The sequence below is a fragment of the Macadamia integrifolia genome, chromosome 12 (assembly GCF_013358625.1).
Source record: "Macadamia integrifolia cultivar HAES 741 chromosome 12, SCU_Mint_v3, whole genome shotgun sequence".
Classification (NCBI taxonomy): Eukaryota; Viridiplantae; Streptophyta; class Magnoliopsida; order Proteales; family Proteaceae; genus Macadamia; species Macadamia integrifolia.
Window position 1 is genome coordinate 23180981 of NC_056568.1, and position 20826 is coordinate 23201806.

The following is a 20826-nucleotide window of genomic DNA, read 5'->3' on the forward strand; positions in this document are numbered from 1 at the left end:
TCCATGAAAAATTTCCAAATGGAAAAACAAACAATGGAAAAAAAACAGTTATTTTGTGGACAAGTAAATCCTAATTTTTTTTTTACTAAAGTGATAAAGCTAGGTAGGATGATATTTTTGCACTAGTAAACCTTAAAGTCGCTTGTTCACGTTTAAGCCCAAGCTCAATGTGTCAAGTGATAAAATAAAACATTAAAAATTAAATACTACCCAAGATATGTATGACATATGTGGAAGGATATCCCATTTACAAAGAATAATAAGTGATTGAAAATATTTAAAAGAAGAAAAGAAAAAAAGAGATGAGTAATAGAAAATCTTACCCAAAAAAAAAAGGATATGTAATTGAAAATGTTTCTAAAATATTACATGTCATAAAAAAATAATTAGAGGGTAGACTTATTGGACTAATTGGAGTTTGGGATCATCCATGAAACCGTTTTTCACTCCGCACTTCTCCAACGATTCTCATATCTTTTCTTGTTACCCAACTCTCCACTTACTCTCCCCATTCCCCAACTCTTGTAAAAACGTAACCCTAAAACGATGCAGAAGATAATGAAAAATAGAACAAATAATACACACAGATTTACGAGGTTCGACAAGATTACTTACGTCCCCTGGTGAGATGAGATCTTACTTCACTATCAATGGAGAATGGGATTATAGCGCTCGTCCCTCACACTTCTCAGTATTGCTTGCATTACAGAGAAAGAAACTCTCGCTACAAATATATAACAAAAAACCCTAGTTCGAAAAGTATACAATTGCCCTCAAATAAAAAATTCGAGCGGGGGGCACACACCCCCTGCTATCTAGGGGGCCTCCTGCCCCCCTTGCAACCCCCACGACTACCGTCCTGTCTGTCAAGGAGCTGCACCAGTACTCTTTGGATTAAATTATGATGGAATACAAGACATCGTACACCAACAACTCTAACTCCGTTTTAATTAATTAAAAATTAATTTAACTAGTTCCATCATTTTTTAAGAACCTTTTAATTAATTAAACTTATTTTTATTAACTAATCCATTTCTTCCCATGAGAACCCTAAATTCAACTGTTCTACATGCTTGGTCGTAGTTGCCCCCCACTAGTGTTGTGCTTTAATGGCGTGGTTCACCTATTTGTATCTTTGAATTTTTTTTGGGGGGAAAAAAAAATCCCCACAACGCTTAGATTGGGATTCTATTCTGTACCTTTTTATATAATGAGTTATGAAATCTACCCTAACATTCTCTCCTTAGCCAAAATATGAACACAAACTTGGAATCGAACCCCACCTTCTATTTTAAATAATATTCTATCATTTTATGTTTTTTGTGGATGTTCTGTATTAATATAATATGAAAGAAGAACATTGCTCGATCGTGTGGTCCATGCACAAGCGTAGGGGCAATGAGGGGATGCGCATTGTGGAGGGCTAGGGGATTTCATTTTGTAAGGGGTGGGATGGTCATTTTGTGGGCTATATAAAATTACTATCCTAGCATGTCAGGTTGACAGTCGGCACTTATTATAATTAGTCACAACCTGTCAATATTTTTGCATGGACCTTTGCGCTTGTCCTTGCTTGAAATTTCCATGTAATCGACTAGCTTAAGTTGGGATAAAGTTTTGAAAATTGTTATTGTAAAATTATTATCTTACCCTCTATGAAATCAAATCTCATCTATATTAATGCTCTTATGTGTGGTCTCATTGGCCTCCACACTGGTGGAGAGAATACACAATCAGCCAATGATCTCTTTTCCCTATAATTTTCAAGAATCAATGGTTAGGAGCCTAAGGATTACTGCCAGGCAGCGGACAGTCTCTACCTGTACAGAGAGGATAAAATAACTACCAACCTCATGATCGATACCCTGACACCTCTCATTGGCCCCTGCACTGGTGCAGAGCGCACGCATGACGCATTCGTGGTGCCACAGTTAAAAAGAGTACTCAGTCAAGCTCGGAAAGTTGAAACTTTCTGCCGCCGTTACGTCTTACTTTTGTCGTCAACGAACCTTCTCTTTCTCTCTCTGGCGTTTCTTTTCTTCCTCAACTCACACCTACGAGGCTACGACTCATTCAAAACTTAGTCCAAATCTAGCTACGACATGCCCTCCACCTCTCTCTCTCTCTCTCTCCGAATCAAATTCCATCTGTCGTGTCGAAAACTCACAAACATCCTCAGGCAATGGCGTTTCTCTCTCTACTGTTCCTTCTTCTTCTCTTCGCCGTCGTACGTTCCCAACCGTCACCCCCTAAAGGTACTCCTCTGATCTCAATTCCTTCATCTTTCTTCAAATTCAATCTCAATTTTCAGTTTCTCATCAACCTAACGTCCTCTGTTAATTTTCAGGAATCCTTATCGATTGCGGTGCCACAGTTCCATCCGTAATTGACAATCGTGAATGGCTCCCCGATGGATCCTATGTCTCTGCTGGTGTATCCAAAACACTATCGATTCCAGGTCTCTTTCCAACTCTCACCACCCTCCGTTCTTTCCCTCTCCTTGCCGCTGCTCGCCGGAAATTCTGCTACGTTGTTCCGGTTTTCCGTGGTGCGAAATACCTTGTCCGGACCACTTACTACTATGGCGGTGTAAACCGTGAGAAATTGCCGCCGGTGTTTGATCAGATTGTCGATGGCACGGTATGGAGTGTTGTGAACACAACGGATGATTATGTCAATGGATTGTCGTCTTACTATGAAGGGGTGTTTGTTTCTATTGGGAAGACTATGAGTGTTTGTGTCGCTCAGAACACCTATACCAATTCTGATCCGTTTATTTCTGCTTTGGAGTTTGTGATTTTGGGGGATTCACTCTACAATACCACGGATTTCAAGAAATACGGTCTCAGCTTGGTTGCTAGACACAGTTTTGGATACAACGGGACAATCATCAAGTAAGTCGGAATAAATTCACTCTTTAAATTTCTGTGTAAACTTTTAGCTGTTTATGTGGTTTTTGATTTTGTTTGATCCACTACTCTGCTTAATTCAATAAAATTCTCCTGCTTTGTCTTGAAATCGAAGAAATGATAACTTATGGTAAAGATTGTCCGGTATATTTTACTAAATTAAGAACTACATCAAGGAATATTGATTTTAATTTTGAAGAAATTTTTTATCAAAGGATAAAGATATAAAGCTCTTACCCAAAAGCTCAGATTCAAAAAGCTGAGCTTACAACAAACCAAAAACAAAACATTCAAACCCAGGAATAACAGGGCCAACCCAAAACATGACTATACAAACAAAATCACAAGATCCTAAAACAGATAATGTTTAGAGATTCCACTCCTTTTGTTACTTATTATAATTGGAAATATTTTGTTGTTTGCTTGAAACCATGAATCACCAGATTCCCTGATGACGAATTTGATCGATACTGGGAGCCATTTGGGGAGAATAATCCTACAATTCGAAGCATCAGAAATGTCTCTGTTTCTGGATTCTGGAACCTTCCACCGGAGAAGATTTTTGATACTGTGCTGATGTCTGAACATCCCACGGAGCTGCAGTGGCCTCCGGGATCGCTTCTAAATGATACATATTACATTGCATTATACTTTGCAGATAATAGTAATGCTTCATCAGGGAGCTCCAGAGTATTAAACATCACATTGAACGGAATAGAATATTACAACAATCTGAAGGTGACTCCATTTGGTGTAGTTGTCTTTGCAAGTCAATGGCCTCTTTCGGGACTAACAAAGATAATTCTGACTCCTGCGGCTGGATCAGGTGTTGGTCCCTTGGTCAACGGTGGGGAGATTTTTGGTTTGTTGGAACTTGGAGGAAGAACTATCACACGAGATGGTTTGGCTACTCACATCTTTTCTTGTTGAGTAAACCTGGCATGTTTTCTTGGGAGCACTCTAAACCTTCTTCCAAGATCCACGACCTCTTTCTGTTTTGGTCCCCATTTGATGGGGCATAATTCGAGATAGCACCTAGTCATATAGTCAAGAGTTAGCATGCAGCTAACAAAAGTATTCGTGAAAACAGCATGAGCGGTTGCAAAAATAGTCTGTCCATTGTGATGCAATCTAACATTTTGAGCATTCTGTAATCTGTATCACTTTGGACGGAATTGTTTTACCTGTGTGATTCTTGGGCCATGGCCCATCTAAGAATTGTTCTAGGTAAAAGACGGTCCAGATATTTGGTCCTTTATGTGGCTGAAGTCCCCTGAGGTAGATGTTGCTCTCCAAGAGAATGTGCCAGGTTTCTTCTTTTCTCTTGAGTTAATTGTTCTCTCATTGATGGTGTCATTTTCTGACATGGCATTCAATTGCCTGTTACAGTAACTGCTTTGAAGAGAGTGAAGAATAATCTGCAGAATCCCCCAATTGATTGGAGTGGTGATCCTTGTTTACCTCGTGCATACTCATGGACTGGAGTTTCATGCTCTGAGGGGCCACAGATCCGTGTTGTGGCTTTGTGAGTTAGCACCTTGATCACGGGAAGCTTGTAGTCTGTTGCTTGTTGTAATCCTTCTGACATTGTCTACTCTTTTGGTGGTTTTTCCAGAAACCTTTCAAGTATGGGCCTTTCAGGATCTCTATCACCATATATTGCCAATTTGACCGCATTGACTGATATGTAGGTTCCCAAAAATTAACAAATCTTGAATGAGCTGAATATTCAGTGACAGATTTTTCTGATCAACAATTTCATGTTGTGAATAACAGCTGGCTTGGGAACAACAATTTGACTGGGCCAATTCCTGATGTCAGCTCTTTAAGGAGGCTTCAGACACTGTAAGTTTATGAGTAAATTATTCACTGCTTGCTATAGTTTTTAGCTCTGGACTATCAAGAATGGATGTCATAGCTCATGAGCCAGCATATTAAATAGCTCTGCAGTCTCCACTCTCCAACAATGGGAAAACAGTATTTGAACTTTGACAATGTAATACATTCTTTAGCTATTTTTATTGACCCATGATTGATTATTTTCGTTGTTGGGAATTATACTTGTTGGACCACTCTTTATAAAGTGGATTTTGTGAATTTTGATGTTCCAATGTCTAATTTATTGCTATCATTTTTCGAAGGCACTTGGAGGACAATCATTTTATGGGACAGGTTCCTTCATCGCTTGGGAACATCCCAAGATTGCGTGAACTGTAAGTCTTACTTTCTTATGATAGCATGCAAGTATTTGGGTCTCTTGGCATACTTAAGTTTGTACACGTATCACCTATATATGCTCTTCACATACTTTAGTTTGTGACTTTGTGTACCTATCACCTGTATATGCTTGACTGCTTGTATTGAAGCATATGCCCCCTCCCCCCCAAACGAAAAAACGCATGAGAGATTATTATCTTAAAGGGCTGACTCTGTGATGTCCTAGTTGAGCAGTTCATCCTAGTCATCTGCTCCATGGCATGAATATTGATATTACAGAAACCTGGCTACTGCATGTTTCCAAGTCTTGGTGGTGGTCATCTGATTAAAGCTCTTTCTAAACTATTTTGAGACAATCAAAAGCTTTGAAATTGGAGTCCTTTTATAAGGCTAGAAAGCTCAACTACAATTGTGCAATTCTTTTTATGCATGATGTTGCTTCTTGAGTCATTCCTCTTGGAGTATATCTTTTTACTTTAAAAGGTCACTTCGAACTGAGTCTAAAAAATATGAAAGCTAATTTGTTATTTCTTTGAATTTTAAACTTTGTTTTGCTGGGGTGGATTTTCAAATATATAGCCCAGGTACCATTACTAGTTATGCCCCAAATTAGAGAGATTTGGGATGGATTCTTTTTCATCCCTTTTCCTTATCATCATACTTTCTCTGGAACTGAATGATACAATTCCAAAGATTTAGCCCGATGTTTACTTTTAAACCATTCAGTTTCAGTTACTGTGACAAGAAATTAGCAGAGTACACATAGTATGGTAATCTTTATGTTTTTATCAGATAACATTTAATCTCAACTGCCCACAATATTCTACCAGGATCCATTTCGAAAAGGAATGCCCTGCTCTGACACCATAAATGATTGAAGTCAGAATCAATGGAAGAGACATAATAGATTTATACACTTGATGCTGATTTAACTCGTACCTGATTTCCCAACTTGGAACTCTTGCTCTATATCGTGCTTGTTCATAAACACACTGAATAACACCAATGAACGCTTGATTGAATTGGCTTCATTTATATTAAACAGATGAACTGTTCATTGTTAAGTTGCAGATTAGATTCTCCAAATTAGTCTACATTTTCCTTTTTCCTTACTGGCATATTATAGTGTAAACCTAGATGCTTTATTATTAATTAACTTGGGGGAGAATGAATGCTTTCAGGTTGCGTGCATACGTTAGTGCCTCCCTGTGTCTATCTCTCTCCTCCTTCCTATGAAATGACATATCTGCCCCCTATTGTGGGAGGGGAGAGAGAGAGAGAGAGAGACACCGGAGGCACTAGCGTATGCTACACAGACAGACAGGGAACTCAATCTGTTATCTCGGTTTGTGTATGTCTATATGATCATGTTTTCTTTCAGTATCTTAAAACTCAAGTTGAATTGTAAGCATTTTAGCCATATTAATGGTGGCGATGTGTTTCCCATGAATTGACCCTTCATCTGTTGCTAAAACATTTAAGCGAGATACTTGAATTACTTATAGATGTCTTTGCTATGTTCTTCAGCTTCTTACAAAACAACAATCTGACTGGCCAAATTCCAGACAGTCTTAAAGCAAAACCTGGATTGAACCTTCAGTGAGTGTCTAACAACCTCTGCTCATGGCCACATTATCTTACGTTAAATTTCATATCAAGCAATTAATTGATTTTTTTTGTTTCTTAGGACCTCCCCTGGAAATAACTTTTCACAGTCGCCACCTCCTGCAAAATAGTTTGACCAGACAGGTAACATTCAGCTCTGTTTCAATTGAGAAAATCATTTTTTGGCTAACAAACTTAATTCATATATTTTGTTTTCATGTATTTCAGAACCAGCTGTATGACATATTCACGTGAGAGGCTTAGAGATGCAAATACGGGAAGAATCAAAACTTTTCCAGGCTAAGCGCTCTAAATGACCAAATAAGATCTTGCTGCAATTTTCAGTACTGTAACTGTGTGCTTGTAATTCTTTTCTACATGTTGTCAAATTTATTCATTTTTTTAAATACAGATTCTGAAATGTCCAAACTTTTTTTATGGAAGGAAAGTAATAATAATGATGAATGAGAAAGTCCGAGTTTTGAATGTAAATATTTCTTCCTTTTTCTGTATGTGTACTGCAATTTGTATAGAGTTAAATGTATTTGATGTATCTTTGAACTTCTTTTTTTTTTTTTTTTGGTAATTCTTGTCTACATATTGTCAAATTTATATTAGTTTTACTCAGATGTTCGGAAGTTGGAATTTCATCCGAGTGAATCTAATATAAGACTTTCTTGCGCTTCATGTGGATATTTAGTTTTTATCACATAGAACGTGAAATCAACCCAAACTGAGTCGAGTACACAAAAATGTAAAATAACTTAGCCGTGAACTTCTTCTAGAATTTCCGTCGCTGTTTATATAAATGGTATGGTAGGTAGGTTTAGAGTAAGAGTAATGATTTTATACCGTTTAGATAATCAGGGATGGCAAGGGTGTAATGCCATTACCTGGTCCTAGCCTCTCTGTTTGCAGCTCTAACCGTGTGGAAGCTAATAGAGCAATGCTTGGATTGTCACAGATGATCAATTTGGTAATTGCCCTTCTTTTGTTGAATTATTGTTGAAATTGGGAGTGGGGAAGGTTTTTTCATTATTTCTGTAAAGTTCTAACTTGATGATTTATTTCCAAACAGAAATGTTCCTGGAGGGAGAAATTAGGAACCTTCCCATATTCTTCTGTCCAAGTACCCATTTCAGTAAACCAAAAACAGCATCCGTGGGACCAATTGAACTTTATAAAATAAAAAGTATTAAAACATCAGTAAAGTTTCATTCTCTCCCCCTTTTATTCTTTATTACTCTGTTTTATGTCTCAACCTCTCTATTTGTTAGTAGTCATCAGCTACCCATTAGATCATCTGACATTGTATATGGCTTCCATTATGTTCATCTTGGGACTGCTTTGAGTATGCGGTTAGCTGTTGTAGCCTGATGCCTTGTCCATATTATAGTATTAAATTAACTGACAAAGTAAATCATATTATAGTATTAAATTAACTAACGGAGTAAATCAGTTATTTAAAGAACATGAGAAAGTAAATCAGTTAGTTAAATAAGGGTTAAGTGGTGGAGTAATCACTCTGCATTGTGGCAGAGGAAGAAGACCCACAGGATGTCTCCAAGTTAAAGTTTTCACAAATACAGAATCATCAAGATCTGTTTCCCTTCAAACAGACATGCTAGGGAGTTATCTGTTCAATATGATTGGAATAAAAATGTCTTTAGGTAGGCTCCATAATAGTGGGTACTCTGCGATAATCCCCTTATGATGACTCCCATTAGCACATCTATAAGCATGTCTTGAGATGGTAAGGAAATGGGATCTCCAATAGCTGGAGACAAGAGATTCATATGAGAAAACCTAAGGAAACGAGCCTCTGCATGTGGCTCAAAGATAAAGGTACATGAACAGCCATTTGATCTTGCTTCGTGCTCAAGAATGAGTGGTTATTTTAGTAAAATGATTTTCAGGGTCTCGTGGCCTATACTCACATGAACTTCAATTATGTGAATATTGTCCGGGTCTACTTTTATCAAATTATATCCTCTCTCTCTCTCTCTCTCTCTCTCTCTCATGAATTCCCACTTCCAAATGGGTCCTTGAAGATCTTCCTTGTTAAATCAACCAACAAGATTATCACAACTATCTAATCTATTAGAACTCTGATTTATCTCTGCTGATCACAGATAATTGAAAAGCAAAGATGATTTTGCAATTATCTTCTCAAACTGCTAATTGAACTGTCATAAATTCCTGCATTTGTGAAGTTCTTTCCTTCTCTGAATTCTCACATTAGGTCTTTCCATAGTAGGAAAAAGAAAAGATACGAGATGTTAATGTCATCCTACCCACCCAAAAAAGAGTCATGACTTGCATACAAAATGCACCAGTTCTGAAATTCAACATAATTCATCTAAATATGAGAGGAAGAAGAAGAAGAAGAAAAACAGTTTGGACAATCCTAACAAAGAGGCTAACTTCCATTCTAAATCCTTTACCTCTCACCACTTCCTTTCTTGAGAGAAAGCAAGGGTGGGAAAGCACTAGCTTTTGCCTGGTTGCAAGGAGGGACATGGACAACAGGCCTTATTCTTATACTAGCTGATCTTGTCTTCTCCGACTCTTTCTTTATCCTCTTCACATGCTTCCCTCTGTTCCATGATCTTTCCTTGTGTTCCTTCCCATCATCCATAGAGCACAGATCAGCAAGTGAACCCGAAGAAGATGATGAAGATGACGAAGATGGTGACAATGAAGATGCCCTCTGTTTCCTGAGTCTTAATAATTCCTTCCATATCACAGTACACTTAGGGGGACGAGGAGATGGGTCATCATCCATGAACCAGCTGATTCTACTCTCCTCTTCCTTTTTCTCATCTTCTTCCTCATTTCCGTCCTCTGACTCCTTTGGTTTCAGAGAGATCTTGTCGACTTTCTCTGCCTGATGGATTGACGAGAAGGGAAGCAACTTACCTTCAAAGAAGAGCTCATCTGCTGTTAACATGGCATCACTACTAGCACTGCTGGAGAGGAACTCAAAGTCTACATTCCTTGATTTCTCTTGTTCTTTGTCATGGTTTCTGTAGCTCTCAGATTTTGGGGTTATGGTGATGAAATTCTTGTTGTCAAGGAAGTCAGAAGAGAAAGAGATTCGAGGGCTTGATGTTGGCTCCATGGATCTAATAGCTAGAGGATGTTGAAGACTGAGAAGTACTCCTCTTGGGTTGTGTTCTTAAGGGGTGCATGGGGAGGGGGGGTCTTCTCTCTGCGTGTTATAAAGTGAAGGTGGTGATATTTTTAATCATCTCTTTGGCTGTTAAATGCTGATGCTGATGAGATTATAAAACTAAGTGGTCTGGTGAAGCTGAAACAAGTGAGCTAAGGGTGTGTTTAGAATATGGGAACAGCACATGAATCCCATTTGGAAGTAATAGAGAAAAGATGTCAAGTTTTAACTATTTAATGCCCCTAATTTTGCATGAATTAATTTGCAAATCCCAATATTTAATATCTGTAGTACTATTACTGATATCTACATGTTATCTAAATTTGGCTAAAATGAATAGGAGTGTCATTCTCCATTATTTATGGCTTTATTTGAGTTTGATCAATGGATGTGATTTGCAATAAAATGGAAATTCAGAATATTAAGAAAAGCAGAGCCGGGGGGGGGGGGGGACTAATTCCCTCCTTTTAATCTTTTTTTTTTTTTTTTAATCTATTCATATAAGAATTGAGTTTCCTAGTAACTAGAAAATGATTTTTTTTGTTTCTTTTACTTTTTCTAGTTACTGATTTCACTATTTTATTTTTTCTTTCGGTGAGTAAAAGGGATTCTTTTTCGGATTCGGCTCTTCTCTTGAGGGCTGATTTCCCAGGTCTGTCTATAGCTACCTGGTGATTGACATGTGTCCGAGTACTGATCTGAGGTTTTAGTTGCAATGCCTTTGTTTTGATCGATAGAAGCACAGCCGTTGGATCAGTACTGGAATATGTGTCGATTGCCTATATAGCTATGAGCAAGACTTAGGCGATCAACGCCTAAGAGAGGATCATCCCTCTTTTTCTTCTCTTCTCCCCCTCCACCAAACATAAAAAATAAAATTTATTTCTTCACAAATTTAAAGGAAAGAAATTAAGATTCTTTACTGGGTTCAAACCCATTATCACTAAAAAAAGGATGAAAGATAGGGAAATGGATTAGGGACAATCTTAGTACTTTCACCAAGCAAGGGTTATTTGTTAACTTTATTAATGGCCATAAAATTATTTTAATATGGATTGGTCAAAGAGATAAAGCTGATGAGCTCTTTGACGCTTGACTCTCTTTGTTTACAAGACCATAACATGGCAAGATGGGCTAATCACTAGCATGTGGTCACATGATGGAAATATCTTGCCATGTGAAGACCCACCCACCCCTAGATCAAAAATATACTAATTAAGTAGTTTTTCAAAGTTTGATCAATGAATGTTGTATTTCCGAAAGTTCTCATTGAGAAGGAGGATGGTTTGATCATTTAGATAGCTCTGCAGGTGGTAGATATCATGTTCATCTCCCAAGGAGTTACATGAAAGATTTTGGCAGCTCTAATATAGATTAGGCAGCTAGTAGACATTACAGGTAGACTTTAGAGTATTATATATGAGGGATCTGATAAATCTATGAAAACAATCTCTAGAAATATGACCAATCTGATGATTACAAATGTCCAATGGAATTTTTTTTGCATAAGATGACTCTTTGGTAATTATAATACATGAAAAAGAATCGCCTCGCTAGAGTAATGTTTTTCTCTCACATGGATTTTTTTTTATTATTTTTCACTTCTAACCTTGTAGGCCCCATGTGGATAATTTTATTCTTCAAATCATCATTATTGTGACATGCAAATTTCTCCTTTTCACACAGAACTAAAACCCTACTCCTACGGTGTCTTCTCAGTTCTCCCTTTATAGGTTTTCAGACCATAATCATAGGATATCAGGCATAATGTACAAATCTAACTGGGGTTAAAAATATCTATCAGAAATATCTCAAAATCTGAGCTGCTTCTACACTCCTTTTCTACTGAATCAAGATCATCTATAAAACACTTCTACCATAAAATAGGAAAAAAAAAAAAAACTATTATTATTTTAATTTGTCAAGACTTTAGATCTTACTAGTATCGAATAACAACAGCTGACCACGTTATGCATTTATGCTACTGTAATGGGTTTAGCATGGAAGAAAGAGACTCATTAAATGTGCACATCTTTATACCCAACTTATGTCTCAAAAAAGGCAAATTATTCCCCCCAAAATCCTGGTTTTACTTTATCATTGCTCCTGTGGCTAATGGCTAGAGGTGTTTAGGTTACACTTCCAGTAGCGAATTAACCATTCAAGTCTCAACTCTCAAGTGGGCCATTTTAGTTCCTTTATAAGCAGAAGTAGAACTAGTAAAAAAAACACCAAAGCTAGAACAGCAATTATAGCACCACCCTTTCTCTTCTTGAAATTTGAAATCCAAAAGGGGACCACAATAGTCCACAATTCAACTTAAAGAGGTTCAAGATTAAAAAAAAAAAAAAAGGAAGAAGAAGAATAAGAAGAAAAACAGAAGGTTAGAATGGATGAACTGGCCTATAAAAATCTACTGACCTAGATTTTGATTAGGACACATTTTTTCAAAGCCACGGTGAAAGAGAATCTATTCACTCTCAGGTCACTGGATGAGTTGTGGGTCGGGCCGGGCCGGGCCGGGCGGGGCGGGGCGGGGCGGAGTAAGGGGAGGGGAGGAAGGTGGGATCTTCGACCCTTGGATCCGATCAAGGGAAACTTGATCCTTTTGATTATACTTAATTCGCAAACTCTTTTTTTAATTACCTATGATTGCACTTAGGTCTTCATTTTTTTTACAAGTAAATTTTTACTTCCAAGGTTTCGGCAAATTCCAACCTCGAACCAGAATAAAACTATCATGGGTACAATTCTAGGTTTATAAACTTTGATGGGACCCACATGGCAATTGACCCGTGAAAGACTCCAATCCGAAGCCAAATAGCTGGTGGGGAGTAGGGGACCACTCCATTTGAATTTTGAAGAGAAGAAGACCAAAAGGTTCAGTGAGGTGGATCTACTCACCCAAGAAAAAACCAGCAAGGTTGTACACGTGCATAGTCATGTGGATTGAAGTCTGGTTTGATGTAGAACATAGCTGTTAACGTGAACCCTTGGTCTTAAATGTTTCTTGTTTACTCATGTTTAGCTGTAATTAGATAGAGGAAGCAACCTAGGTCAAGTAATATAAATAATTGTCTAAAGCAGTTGGTGAGTTAGGCTCTGTATTGTAACGATTCTGTTTTTTAAACATGATTCTGGGCTTGACACATTTTTTTGCATTTCTATTTTTTTGGAGTGATTCTGCATCTTAAATGTTGTATGGTAAAAAAAAAAAAAAAAATTGATTTTGTAACCTGGAAGAAACAGTAACCTGTATGGTTTGCATTTAACATAATCATTTCTAACAGAAACCAATATTTACATAAAATGTCATCTTTACCATGGGTGTCAAAGTTGTGATTTTTAAATAAAATCTAAGGATAGTCAATGGTTTTTTAATAGCTCCTAAGTTATGAAAACCATTATTACACAAATAGCTAAAGTCGAAATAAAACATAAACGAGAATAATTGATATGATCAAGTTCCAGATCAACACCATGCTTGTCACGTCAAATATGAAATATTTCGCCATGTTTCTTTGCGATCGATTAATATGAAGGTTATATCCTCCTTGCGGATAAAATATAGAAACTATTCATCTAAGACAGACTGAGAATGAAGGGGCAATATAGAACTGGTTTGAGGTGGATTTCACTAAACCAATACAGAATGTACTCTGCTTATTATCAATCAATCATCATAATAATTGGCAGAACTAAAACATGGGTTCTCTTGGAGACTACCAGCAAAATATGGTCAGGGAACAAGACCCGATCCTCAACCATGAATGGCAATGGTCCCCCATCATCAGCTATTTATTTTCCCTGTTGCAAAACAGAGTATCCATTTCCAGAAGTTTAGAAGGACTACATGAAGAGCATTAGAGAGAACATGTCGGATTTGTTAGAGGTGTGACTTATTACAGGCATTGAAGTGGGTCTTCCTCTATCCACAAAATCAAGGATGAGTCTTTCCTGGCATTGGAGAATTTCATGTTGAAATTAATTTATCATTTCTTTTCACTCCTAAGAATAGCAACTGTATGTTGTAGCTTAAAATTTTGAAGCATTCGTAGTCTCATTCCCATTAGTGTTTGGTCATGGTATCTGGGCTGGCTTCTTCACTGATAGCCTTGCGATAAAAGAGAAAGCATTTGCTTCTATGACCCATCTACTCATTAGTTCTGTAACACTTGATACCGCACAAGGAGTAGTGCCTCAAATTCACTAATCTTGATGCATCTGGTGCTACTTGTAGGGGTGGTCCTTGGCTGCTTTGACAAACCTCATGGCCTTCTATGTTATCGGCACACCAATTGGGATCATCCTTGGGATTAAGATTAGTTTCCACGCAAAGGTGGGTTGATCGATCATTCTCTTGAGTCACACTTTTTGATGCCGCCATTGGATTGCACTGGATTGTTATAAAAAGACTAACCACATGTCACGTAGTTAATAAGGGTTGAAGGAGGAGGAGAAAGGAGAAGAAGAGAGGACAGCCGTAGTTTGCTGCAACCGAGAAAGTCCATTGGCTCATCCTGCAAGTCCTCTTTCTCTGCTGCTACTCTGTATTATCTTCTATACTATTGTATTCTGTTCAAACAGGGCATATGCAATCATAATGTCCATACCTTCGTGCACAGAGGAACCTTGAAGGCTTGAACTCGCTGGAACAACAGAAAACCTGCAAAATAAGCAAAATCACTGGGGAGAGGGAGAGAGAGAGAGAGAGAGAGAGAGGCAGCGAACGCATCCCACCTCGCAGACGGATGGTAGATCAAAGATGGTGACAACTCTGCTCTTCGTTTCAGCTCTGCTTCTCTCCTCTTCTCTTCTCTAGATGTTCTCCAAGTGCAAAGTGGGGTTAGGGTTTACAATACCCTTGAAACATACCTTTTGTTATGTTTTAAGGGTAATTTCCCCATTTACCCTTCGTAACTCAAGTGCTACATATGTTTCGACGCCTTTTGCTCAGAATCAATTCTAAAAGTGAAAGGCAAGTATTTCATGCTCCAAAAAAAGGATTCCAAAGTCTCATAAGTGCCCGGTTCATTTCAAAAAAACAAGAAATTGAACCGGGCTTCCCATACAGGTTTTACCTCATTTTTGTTTCAAAAAAGGAAAAAAACATCAGAACCCATTTTTTAGAACGTTACAGTACAGAGCCTTATAGTGCACAAAAAACCCATGCTCATTAGGTTTCAAGTTCGAACTTCTTGACTGTTATCTACTTCTCTCCCTATTTATGAAAAAAAAAACAAAAAAAAACTGTTCAGCCAGACCTGTTTTTCACCGTTTTCTAGTTGAAGTCTATCTTCAAGTAAGAAGAGTTAACTAATATGGGAAAAGTTCATATGAGCGAGAGAGAGGGGGGTTTCACTGTTTTCTGCTTCATGCAACTCATCTTGATTTACATTGTAAGCCTGACATAATGGTCGGCTGATCAGGATCATGAAATTCATTTTGATGTTCCTCAAATATCAGTTATAGACAGGTATCAGGTCATGCATCTTATTTTTAATAACTAATAAACCACAACTAATCCTTCTGAACCATGTAATCAAGGATTCATGAGTAGAATGAAAACAAAAATTTGAAGTACCCAACAAAGATGATACCAGGCTTTGGGCTAATATTTAACTTTTCAAAATTGGTTGAGGCTGTTGAGCAGAGAATATCAGTGATCCCTCTGTTCTCATGAGAGGGAAAAAACTTTGCCATTAAAAAAAAAAAAAATCAACAAATGTGATTTCTAATCAATGAAATCATCTAAGTTAAGAGTATGATTAAAATATTAGATTTAACCAATCCACACAACCCAAAAAACAATAACAAAAAACTCTTAAAATATATAAATTTTAAGGAGTTAGGCACTAGTGGCATGAAATAATTTGATTTTATCATGAGGCTCACATGATGCTTCATATCAAAACATTGAATTGAAAGCCATGTATAACAACAACAACAAATCATAACTTTATCCTAACTAAATGGGGTTGGCTACATGGATCCAATATTAAAATTAGAAGATAAAGAAGCCCAAAAGAGAGGTTAAAATGAAAAAAATTGAGATCAGAGAAGAAGGTAAAGCAGTAGAGAAAGACATCATGGGAACATCCCCTATGAGGGGTCGGCAACATGGGTCCTTGTCTTCTACAAAACTCTATCCAAAGTCATACTAGGATCGAGCCCCTACACTATGCATATCTTTCCGAACGCTCAATGTATGAGTGAATAATGAGTCTCACTATGAGGTTTAATCCAAATGTCTGAAAGGATAAAAAATAGTTCCTGCAAATGAAGGCAGGTTTGTAAGGGAGCTGAATAAAGCCGAACCATTTTGGTCTTCCAGACAAGTTTATTAATGGACTGAAAAGTACAATGACGAACATTCTCAATCAGAATGAGTCAGCTGGGCAGTCCTCAAGCCAATTTGGTTCACTATTTATCAATTCTCCAATCCAGGCCTGATTCACTCGCATCCAACACCTTATTTTTCTGAAACTAAATTGCATATCAGAGGCTTATAATGCAAAAACCTCTCATCCGGCACATATCCTCCGTCTCTCGTGAGCCTAATCAACTCTTCCAAAACCTGGTAGATAGTCTCACTTTGTGGATAAATCCTATCCCCTACAACAAAGACTTGGACCTTCTTTTCAAGCCCAATCTAACTCATCCCTGTCTCTTACTTTACCTTCATCTCCTCCATTTTCTTGATAACCCTGGCTCTCTCTTCCCGTCACCCTTCAGATGAGTATATGTTTGCCATCAAAACATATGGTGTAGGGCTTTCAGGTGCAGCCAAAAGCAAGTGATCTGCTGCATATCTCCCCATAGTTGAATCCCCATGAATGCTACAAGCACCTGACATTGCCTGCCACACTAGCACACCAGGCTCCAATGGCAGCCCTCAATGAATCTCTTAGCTTCAATCAAACGTCCTGCCCGGCCCAACAAGTCAACTAGACAAGCATAATGCTCCACCCTTGGACTAATTCCATGGACCTTAGCCATGGAATCTAAGAACTCCATTCCCTTGTCAACTGATCCAATATGACTACAGGTATGAAGTAATGATAGAAATGTAACATCTGTTTGCTCCACACCTTCGAGTCGCACCTTTTCATACAATTCAAGTGCTTCAAAGCCATGACCATGAGGTGCAAAGGCTGCAATCATGGAATTCCATGAGACTGAATTTCTATGGGCCATCCCATAAAAAATTTTTACTGAGTCCCCCAAATTACCACACTTGGAGTACATGTTGATGAACCCATTGCTTACGAATGGATTGATCCCAAAGCTTTTCTTTATCACTGAGGAATGAATTTGTTGGCCAAAGGTGAAAGATGTGTCAATGCCAAACACCCCAAGAATGGCAGAAATCATGTTTGGATCAATCTCAATTCCCATCTGCAGCTTCTCTTCTAATCCATTTTGAGCAAGACCCACAAGAATAACAGTCATGGAAATTCATCCAGCTCTTCAGCAGCCTCGAAAATCCGGCACACATCTCCATGCTGCTACACTTGGACAGTTGGACTACATATCCATTAGTGCACTTTCAATGCATAAATCTGTCTCAATTCCTGATCTCAGGACAAGCCCTTCTGCCCTTCTTTCAGAGCCTGTAACCCAGAACATGCTAACAGCAAGCATGAGTAGGTTAAAGAATTAGGCTCCACTGTACCAGACCGGATCTTCCAGAACAAATTAAAACTCTGATCATAAAATTGTGTTCGCGCAAGGCCTGAGCTCACAGCCGTCCAACTGATGACATTCCTCTGAGACATCTCATCAAACACTTTCCTCCCGAATCACCCACATTTGAAATAGGAAGTTATCAAAGCGTTTGCCACTGGAGTTTCCAGTTCATACCCATTTACAAATATCAAACTATGTATCAAATTACACACAAAAGTAAGATCTGGTTGATATCACAAGCAGATAAAATGGTAGTCAGAGTTGCAGAGTCAAATGGAAAATTGTAAGAACTGTGCATTGTTTTAGAAAACCCAAATCCCGTTTCAATTCCTTCTACCCTTAAACAACCTCATATCATTGAGTTCCATGAAATAGTGTCCTTTATCGGCATTTGATCGAACACTTTGGCCGCGGCTTGTATCTACATAATTGAAGGCAATACCATCATTTCTCGTCTCCAGAGAATCATTTCGTGAACTCTCGTTTCTGTTCCTCACAAAAGAAGATATAAGAGAGGAGGTAAGGTGAGAGTTGAATTCGCACATTACCCATCTCGGTTTCATCCATGAAAGACAGCCTCACTGTTCGAACTTCGAAAAGAAGAGGCAACGGTCCTTAAAGCAACTGAACCAGCTAACATGCGCCAGAATAGAGAAATTTGATCCTAAAGAGGGCCAATATAGGCGGGAATAGGGTGCTTAAGGGCCAGTTTGCTTAGGCTGAAACTTATGTTTTTGGGGTAAACCCAGCCTGATTATTACGAAGTCGGGTCCAAACAACGTATGGGCCGTCCCCGGAACACATGGTTTCAGTTATTGGTATCAGATTTCTCGGTGGATTCGTATCGATATCGACTTACGCTGATATCAACCCGATACCAAAATTTTATTATTATTTTAAAATCTTAATACCATGTGTCACTATCCTATTGGCCTTATAATAACCGATCTAGAGACCGATTACTAAAACCTTGCATATCAATCCCGTTTGGATCCTATGAGGTCTTGTTCTTTTTTTTGCTTTTCGTTTGGTAGACCTTGATCAGGTTTTGCATCCCAACTAATCAAATCGCAAAATAGGATTACAAATCTTTAGAATATAGTTTTTCCTACATTGGATATTTAGAATGATTTGTATCTCAGGGGTTGGGGTAAGGCGGGCTTTTTGGGTCCCTAATAATATTTGGGTTTAAGAAAACATACCACATCACATTTGACTAAAATACAAATAAGATCGGGAAAAGGGTTGCAAAATGTCTTTTCTGAATATCGATTTGCTGATTTATGTCATATGGAAGAATGATTTGATAATTTTGACTATTTGATATTAAAAAATGACCTAAATTAACTATCTAATTCAATCTGATTCTAATGGATACTGATGTCATCCATATCAGTATCATTTGAAATCGATACCGAGTTTTAAAACCTTGTTATTTGGAATTGGAGTCGGCCGATTGGAATCTCAATTCTAAATTTCTGATTATTGAAATCACCGCAGTACTCACCGCTTCAAATCTAACACTATACCGCCCCTCAAATCGGGCCAATCTACGGCCGTCCGATTGCTTTGGTGCGCCGCTACGGAATCCATGTTGGACGTGAAAAAAATGTCAATACTGATTCATAATCTAATCTAAACGAACCTATATAGATACTCTGAAGGTGTCTTTGTTCCTTCATGTCCCCATATTCGGGGCCAATAAGCTTGGGACACGACAATGAGAGGGTGTTTGCTATAGAAAGTTGGTGCATAATCTTGTCGTTTATGAGGGTTGCCAGCTAACTCGCGCAGTCGGTGAGGGTCTTAATGGTTTCAGCTAGATCTTAGGATCGAATCTCATCTCCACCTAAAGGGCCCCGAGTGTAAAAAGACTTTTTCTACCAAAAAAACAGAAAAAAGTATAAAATGACCTTTTTTTTTTTTTTTTTCTATTGAGAGTGCCCTTGTATTTGTGTGCAAAGGCCAGAACAAAAAACAAGAGTGGATCATTTGCTTGTATAAGCAGATGAGTTAAATTGGTTCTATACTAAATAGGTGCCATGTGTCCAACCTTTTTACGGAGGTAACTTTCATTAATTAATTTATTCAATTTTTTTTTTTTAATTTTCTTAATTTTGAGGAATTTAAAATTATTCAGATATTATTAATCGTTTTTATCTCCTCTATTTGTGAGGAGTTTCAGATTGTGAATATCGATTCTTTATATATATCACCAATCATCACTTTGTTAATCATGCGTGACTGAAAATCATTACAAGCAATTTTATAGTAATCTGACTCATCTTCCCATTTGGGTTCGTGATTGCCCCTCATTTGTCCCCACTTTAATTGGAAATTGAACTTTAGAAAAACAATCTCTTAAGATAAACTATTATCAATTTTCATTAGTTATATTTTTTATTCTTATTTTATCTCTATAAATTTCAAATGGAGTAGTGAGTATCCTCTCTCTCTCCCCCCACTTTTCTTCAATTACTGTAGCCATGCTTGTAATGGTTTTCAGTCATAAGAGAGAGAGAGAGAGATATTCACGATATGAAACTCTCCACAAATAGAGGAGATAAAAACGATTAATAAAATCTAAACAATTTTAAATTCCTCAAAAATAGGGAAAATAAAAAAATATTTAAAAAAATAAATTAACGAAAGCTTACCTCTTTACTCAGGTTGAACACATGGCACCTATTTAACGTAAAACCAGTTTAACTAATCTGCTCGTACGAATAGATGATCCGCTCTCAAAAAAACTTTGTCTATGAATCACCGCATCCGCTTGCACTAGAACAGGAACCAATGAGAGGAAAGACCATTCTTGAACAAAAAACTTTGTCCATAAGAGTTCTCCATCTCGGTTCTAATCCTTGCACCAATGCAAGGCGAATTGAAACGCACAAGAATCATTAATATGATGGGTATTTCTACCTTACGTGGGGGAGGGATGACTATTTGGCTCCCTCTCTGTTTAGATGCAATTTTCACACTCTTGAACATTTTTTTTTTTTGAGGGAGAAGATAGCTACCTGCCACTGTATGCACCCTGCAATTTAGTGCATGAACCAATGAGAGGAGGGGCCAGGTCGGATCAAAATCGTCTACGACCTACCAGGTCATCTATCACAGGCAGGGGTGGCCATTTCACCCTCCTCGTAAGAAGGCGTAAATTGTGTGCAACCAGGCGGTGATCTTTCACCTTCTTCTAATATCAATAGGTCTTGTAATCCATTTTCTAAA

The 20826-nt window shown here is 37.9% G+C and overlaps 3 protein-coding genes across 4 annotated transcripts; 1 reads left to right on the forward strand and 2 right to left on the reverse strand.

Moving 5' to 3' along the window:
- Nucleotides 1–1952: 1952 nt before the first annotated feature.
- LOC122057670 (leucine-rich repeat receptor-like serine/threonine-protein kinase At2g14510) lies at nucleotides 1953–7293 on the forward strand. Of its 2 annotated transcripts, XM_042619862.1 has the most exons (10): nucleotides 1955–2255; nucleotides 2348–2894; nucleotides 3353–3810; nucleotides 4299–4434; nucleotides 4525–4596; nucleotides 4686–4754; nucleotides 5051–5122; nucleotides 6654–6725; nucleotides 6814–6875; nucleotides 6960–7293. In XM_042619862.1, exons 1-9 carry the CDS (start codon nucleotides 2183–2185, stop codon nucleotides 6860–6862), a joined length of 1548 nt encoding a protein of 515 aa, XP_042475796.1. In that variant the 5' UTR covers nucleotides 1955–2182; the 3' UTR covers nucleotides 6863–6875; nucleotides 6960–7293. The 2 variants fall into 2 exon arrangements, with proteins under 2 accessions (XP_042475797.1, XP_042475796.1); XM_042619863.1 differs by lacking the exons at nucleotides 6814–6875; nucleotides 6960–7293 and having other exon boundaries at nucleotides 1953–2255; nucleotides 6654–6729.
- A 1777-nt stretch (nucleotides 7294–9070) lies between these two features.
- LOC122057673 lies at nucleotides 9071–9925 on the reverse strand. Its single transcript, XM_042619867.1, has one exon. The coding sequence runs from the start codon at nucleotides 9850–9852 to the stop codon at nucleotides 9172–9174; it is 681 nt and encodes a 226-aa protein (XP_042475801.1). The 5' UTR covers nucleotides 9853–9925; the 3' UTR covers nucleotides 9071–9171.
- Nucleotides 9926–15942: 6017 nt separating this feature from the next.
- On the reverse strand, nucleotides 15943–18292 carry LOC122057674 (pentatricopeptide repeat-containing protein At3g05340-like). The gene has a single exon (XM_042619868.1). The coding sequence runs from the start codon at nucleotides 17353–17355 to the stop codon at nucleotides 16771–16773; it is 585 nt and encodes a 194-aa protein (XP_042475802.1). The 5' UTR covers nucleotides 17356–18292; the 3' UTR covers nucleotides 15943–16770.
- Nucleotides 18293–20826: the final 2534 nt, after the last annotated feature.